At 39.2% G+C, this 6,786-nt stretch overlaps 1 protein-coding gene across 1 annotated transcript in view; it reads right to left on the bottom strand.

Annotated features, from left to right (window-relative positions):
* Nucleotides 1–6,786, bottom strand: part of MCF2L (MCF.2 cell line derived transforming sequence like) — a 181,184-nt gene that overhangs the window by 32,300 nt on the left and 142,098 nt on the right. The window contains exons 5-8 of the mRNA XM_018562248.1: nt 5,983–6,102; nt 3,501–3,617; nt 1,982–2,131; nt 270–394 (exon numbers count right to left, since the gene is read on the bottom strand). Coding sequence (XP_018417750.1) covers nt 270–394; nt 1,982–2,131; nt 3,501–3,617; nt 5,983–6,102 — 512 coding nt within the window. The remainder of the gene's footprint in view (nt 1–269; nt 395–1,981; nt 2,132–3,500; nt 3,618–5,982; nt 6,103–6,786) is intronic.

The following is a 6,786-nucleotide window of genomic DNA, read 5'->3' as shown; positions in this document are numbered from 1 at the left end:
CAACGCTGAAAAAATGTAGGAGACAAGTTGAAACCATTATGTTTGTTTCTTCTGTAATATAGTCTCTTCTAGAACCTCACCCTCCCAAACGCAAGGCATATTTCCAGATACAGTATACTGATCCTTAATTAGCTCTTACATGGCATTGTAAAGGTGCAGCAACATTAAAATGACCTAAAGTCTTCTATGATTAGATTAAATTTTCTCCTTCTGGAATTATTTCTCTAACTCTTTCCACAGAAATCTTTACTTTAATCAACTGTTCTTACCTCTCCACAGTTGTCTGGTTGTCCTGTTGGTCTTGATTCATCTTGTATTCTGGATTTTCTTTAACAGGTTGCTTGATCTGCTCTAAGATGTCACTACCCTGTTTCAAAGCCAGCCTCAGATCATGCTAAATATCAATTAAAGACACAAACAAGTCAATTGAAGTAAGCCATGACATCAAGGCTATACATATACAGCTTGACAACTACCCCTTTGCTATTACAGCTGATAGTGCTATAAATAGCAAGTGTTAATCCCACTGTAGTGAATGGTACACTGAACATGTAGCAGTGAAGTAGATAGAACACTATAAAGTTTTCCCCTCCAATTCGTGCCATTCAATGCTTGCAATTTGTGGGCAATTTCAAACATTTGCAATCGCAGAAAGCATCAAGACAAGCTATCATTTGAAATTTCTATGGAAACTGTGAAAATTAAAACTGTTGGTGGTAGGTTAACATAGCTAGATCAGTTTTGCCAAGAATGGGCAAACATTAATGTATCCAAATGTGACAGATCAGTTGATGGTTTAAAAAAAAAAAAAAAGCTAAATTCATACCTAAATGTACATAGTATAATTGGCTATTAACATGTATAAGTAATAACACCAGAGATTGTTGATCCAGGAAATATTTGATTGCATTAGGGGATCAGAAAAGATTTATCCCCTGTTGGAGCAAATTGGGCCATGCTTTATAAGGTGTTTTTTTTTTTTTAACCTTTCTCTGGTTCAACTGTGCGTTATAGTGCTCTGATTATGGAAGTTTTTGATTTATGTATTCATTTTGTTTTTATTAGTTGAATTTGATGTCTTTTTTTCAACCTTACTTTGTAACTAAAAAGACCTGCAAGTAAAATTGCAAAAGATATTTCTACTTTTTAGAATGATGAATACTCATGCAAGCATGAAATGTCTGTTTCCTTGTTAAATCCTATATTACTGCATATAATGCGTACGTCCTACTTTGGCACTGTGCAAATTTACCTCTGCCTGGTCCTTCCCCAGTGAGATTCCACCTCCAGCACACAGATTCGTCTATCCCCAGTGAGACGCCCACCTGCAGCACATGGATTGTTTTTTTCCCCCTAGTGAAATCCCACTTCAAGCACACACACACTGATCTTTCACTGGTATCCTTCCTCAGCACCCACACACACTGATGTTTCACCTGTACCCCTCCTCCAGCACACACACATATTGGTCTCTCCGCTGTACCCCTCCTCCAGCACACACACTTATTGGTCTTTCCCCTGTATTGCCTCCTCCAGCACACACACATATTGGTATTTCCCCTGTATCCCTCCTCTAGCACACACACATTGGTCTTTCATCTGAATTCCTACTCCAGCACACACACATTGGTTTTTCACCTGTATCCCTCCTCCAGCACACACGCATTGGTCTTTTCCAAGTATCCCTCCTCCATCATACACTCTCAAGTTCCTCCTCCAGAGACTCCATAGTCTGCAGTCCCACCACAAAAATTACATCTTGAACACGGTCGGTGTCCTCTCCATAGACATGGGGGTGTGTGAATACTTATGCAAAGTTTTGCAACACTGAGGTAATATAAAAAAATTATTTAAAAATATAGAAATTGTAAGTCAACTACAATCCTCCTTCCCCGCAATGTACTATTCCAGGGGCAGCACTTGTAAGAAGGTCTTCGGCCAACACTACAGACACACGTTTAGATGGTTGTGTATTATTCACCTTCATCTTGTCTTTCTTCTCAGTGTGCACAGCTAGAAGAGCATTGGTTGTTGATACATCATTAGGGAGCTCTGTCTCAGCCAACTCTGTTCCAAACACCTGCAGCGTCTGTGCAGTCTGCTTCACCATTAGAGCAAAACTTTCTATAGCCTAGAAAAAAGCATCACAGTAATAAGCAAAACACTGGTGGGTAACTAGTTACTATTCAGTAGCCTCATCTTCTCCAACAGCGACATACTTTACTATTACAAGTTTGCACACAAAAAAAGCACATATTGCTGTCTATTGGGGCTACCGTAATCTCAGTTACTTATTTGTCACAGTATATGCTCCGACATATACGGTTAGTGGTACTGTTAATTCTTAAATGTATGCATCATCTACCGCCAATGGCCAGCAATAAGATCATAACAGCTATTTCCTTGCCAACTGTAGGCTTTCACCTCACTCTCCTAATCACCCTAACAAAAGTCATTAGGCGAAGGGTTAAAACAGTTATGACAGAAGTGCAGCAGCAGGCTAGGAAAAATGCCAGTTGAGCACCACTCCTTTAGGATAATCTATACTACATTATTAAAACAGCATTAAGATGGAAAAAATAACCAGTGGAATACAAATAATTCAGCTGTTATACATTCTTTAATTTGTTTTCTCTGCAAAGTTGATTCAGCTCATCTACAAAGAAGTTTTTGTAACGGGTCAGTCACTTTTGGCACACGCAAAAGACAGTTTCCTGTATACCTTAAAGGTGGCCATAAACTGTACAACCATCGCAAGACGTTAGTCTTGCGATGGTTGTAAAGTGATTAAAAAAACGTACGATCTGCCCATCTTGGACAGGCAGATCGTACTCTCGATCATCCACCCTGAGGGGCGGGCTTCAGATGACCGCAATGCTGAACGGGCAATGTGTGTGTGCGCACACCGGCCCGTTCGGCATTTGTCTCTCGAGCACCGTTCAAACCAGCCGAAAATCCGAAAAATTTTCGTCTGGTTTTCTAGCGTGCTCCCTAGACAAAAGACGTGCGACCGTACAGTAAAAACGGTCGCACGTCTTCCATACACTGTGCGATTATCGTACGATCGCGGGATTTCCTGCGATTATCGTGCGATAATCGCACAGTGTATGGGCACCTTAAGAGAGATATCTGCACTTTAGTTCTGGCCTGCACACCTGCCATGGCCATGCTGAGGGGTTCTCAATTATCTTTCTGGATGTTTTATCTATTTGATAACATGGAGAACAGGGAAAAAAAATGAATCATTAGAACAGCACAATCTCACTGCTAAAATGCCCCCCAAAAATAATAAACCAGGGGTTGAGTCAGCCCTCCCAGCTCTATCATTAAAATATCACATTTTGGCGGGGTGACGCTTTACCATGAATGAGGCCAAAGTAACTCCAAAAACAGCATTTCAAGCATACATACCAACCACAACGACAGCTTTCAATCTGAAACAGGCTGTCCAATGCCACATATCAGTACATACCTCAGGTTAAGATGCAAATCTGTCTTACCGTCCTATGTAAAAGCCAGTTTGTATGGCAATAATCCAGTGTGCCACCTAGGTCTCGTGTAAGCTGTGTCTTGTCGATGTAGCTCTGTAATTCTGCGGCTGAATTCAGCATTATGATCTGTGCAATACGCAATCAAAAAAAGTATGAGCATCAGTAGTAAAACATTCTCTATGGAAAACAGTGATAGAGCTAGAATTATGGCTCTGCAATCATAATTATGGCCTCAGCTACAACCAAGGGCACTATCTACATTGGGGTGTTTATTGTCTCCTCATGGTTGTGTGGCTTTCATCTTGCTTGCCTTGCCCCATTCTCCATGCACAATTTAAAAATAAAAATACAAGTTAAAGTGATCATGAAGTGAAAAAGTTGTTAAGCCATTTGAAATGCTGATTAAATCACTTACAATGAATGCTGCTACTTGATTTTTAAACATTTTATTTTCCCGCAGAATCAGCTGGTCCCCTAACCACTGATCCTGATATCTTATTTTCGGGTGGCTCCTTTACCTTATAGGGTCCCTTTGGAGCCACCCTTGTGTGTGCGTCTCCACAAACACACAGACACAGAAAAGGCAAACCTCTCCCCTGCTCCTCTTTGGTCCCGTCGTCTCTAAGCTAGTAAATGGACAGTTGCGGACACTGCACTATCACTTGTGATCTTGGACTGGGCATGACATTCTGGGAAGATGAGCTGAGAGATTCGGATTCAGCTGTTTGAAAACATGATGACTGTAAAGGTACTTGGGAAGAAATGTCAAAAAACACTTTGCTGGGCTATGTATATTTGTTTTATCTTGATTAAGTATTGAAAAAAGTTTAAGATTTTAATACTACTTTAATTGGTTCTGAGTTCTGACTATCACTAACTTTAGGGTGTGTATGGGTGCTTGTTTTACCATAACAGGGATGCTAGTCTGTAAGCTTTACTGAAGTGAGTACTGAAATCACTGGTGGAACATGTAGTCTGTAAAAGGTGATATAACATGCTGGTGATTTATATTAATAAAGGAAATGCAAAAATAGTTATAGTAATTAGTAAAGGAATAAAATAAAGAATAAAATAATACAAATAGATGCATGTTGTTCCACTTCAACATCAATGGTAATAAAAAGCTAAAATAAATTAGATAAATTAGTTGGCTATTGTGCAGTAGATGAGCAGCAAAGCAGAAATGCTGTGCCAAGGAAAATGTGCAAACCCTCAGACTGCCAAGTCATTATGTAGAAATTAGAGCTTCTTCATTACAGTGGACTGTTTCAATATAGAAAATAAGTGTACATGATGCATTAGATGCTCCTGTACACATGGGTCTACAGGCAAACTAGGAGTTTAAATACTGATTCCTAAATAAAGGATATAAATAAAGGATTGTGATCACTTCATCCATAATTACATGGACTACTGAAGTATTTTCTTTTGTAACTGTATGCATACATTAAAATCAAATGTAGGCAACATACTTAAAGGGAAACCTGCACTTAGATAGCAAGGTCCTCTTTTTTATTGTGGCCTTGCCTCCTTGCTAAACTGCTCCAATTAACTAAAAAAAACAAAAACAACTGATGGGGAAAACAAAAGAGATAATATTTTTACTTTCCCTCAGCTTCTGCACATGGCACGTAGGCATGGGTGATATCATCCTTTCAGCAAGATCCTCAGGATTTTTAAATAGTCTAAATCTCCTAAAAAATGATCCTGCACTGTGCTGCAGTGTCATCTCATGAGTTTTGGAGTATGCATTACCCATTCCTGTTGGTCAGATGGTGACGCCACCCCCCCGCACTATGGATGCCAGGTTAAAAGTAAGTACTGTATATTATCTAACTCCCCCCACAAGTGTTTTTTTTAAAGTTAAATGTGGCATTATAGGAAGGGTGAGGGGTGGGGTGCCATGCTAAATAAGAGGATCTGGGTGGAGTGCAAGGTTTTTGAGGCAATCTACTTACGCATGATTGGGCACTGCAGCTACAAATGTGAAGACTTTCCCTTATACAATTTATGGAGTGAACTCCTTTAGTAAATCAACAGATTCCTCCATCTACACTACACAGCATGGATGGACGAATCTCCTGCAGTGTTATTCGTAGTCTGACAGTGGAGGGTGTGCCAGAAAACCCAACGGTGATGAAAACCAATTGGCTGCCGTCACTGTTTACCCGAAAATTTTCCATCCAGTTTTTCTGAATCAAGGATGCTGGCTGGAAAGGTATGGCCCGCTTAAATCTAAGCAAAGTCTTAACAAGAGCTCAAGAATTGCTTCATAATGATAAAGACTATTCCTTTCTTAAATTATACACAGGAAGTAATTCATGAAGACTTGTAACGTTACTGACAGGTCCACTTTAATAGTATTATTTCACTTTATCCAGTGACTTCCCACAAAAAAAACCATACATTTATCTAAATATTTTAGTTGCAACTTCAGTTTATCACAACACAATTTTACTTCATTAACAAAATTGCAATATATGGTACTTACCGGTACCTTCATTTTAAAGTCATCTTTGTTCAATTTCAAGGCAATATCTGCCAGGGTGCGATGGAAGAATCCTGCAGGACGCAAAACAATGACAAGCTGCAGGTTCCCTGGGAATGAGGCCTACAAGTGAAAAGTACATACTTATTATTCAGTGCTGTTGCCTGTTGGGTTCAAATTGTTATAAATATTTTTTTATGGCTGCAAGTATGCTGTTTGTGATCAACTTTATTTTTCTTAACAGTCCATTCATTTTGCAGAAATCTGCATCATATGTATGTTCAAGTCAGAAACTATTTTTCATAATTGAATACAAAAGGCTCAATTCACAAAGCTTTATCACAAGGATAAGTATCTAAATTTTAGCCATGTGACTGTAATTTTCAAATATCATTGGACACATCTTAAATCAGCTGTCAGTTCTCTATCCTGGTTTGTTTGCTTTGTGAATTAAGACTTAAGTGTTGTACAATGCAAAACATCCGTGATAGTTTTTGTTTATCTGATCACTATTCATAGCGCATAGCCCCAACCAGCTGGAAGAAAAATGGTAAAGGGAAAACTAGTGGGGCTCAGGGTAAGACTCAGGAAAAAAAAAGAGAGAGTAGATGCATATAAAGTCAGCCCACTTTGTTGCCATTTCCACCAAACGTTCCTTGCCTCACCTCAGACTGGTATGTTGAAGAGTTACAATGTTAGAAAGCCACAATAATTAACACACTGGCTATTCTATAAAAAAGAGCTGGAAAACACATAGGAGTTAAATGACTGAAGAAGTAGAAGCTGTTTGTAAATAAGGTAAACCTG

The sequence above is a fragment of the Nanorana parkeri genome, unplaced genomic scaffold (assembly GCF_000935625.1).
Source record: "Nanorana parkeri isolate BGI_ZX_2015 unplaced genomic scaffold, ASM93562v1 scaffold567, whole genome shotgun sequence".
In the NCBI taxonomy this organism is placed as follows: domain Eukaryota; kingdom Metazoa; phylum Chordata; class Amphibia; order Anura; family Dicroglossidae; genus Nanorana; species Nanorana parkeri.
Note: the sequence above shows the minus strand (reverse complement) of the source record. Positions and strands in the feature narration are given on the sequence as shown.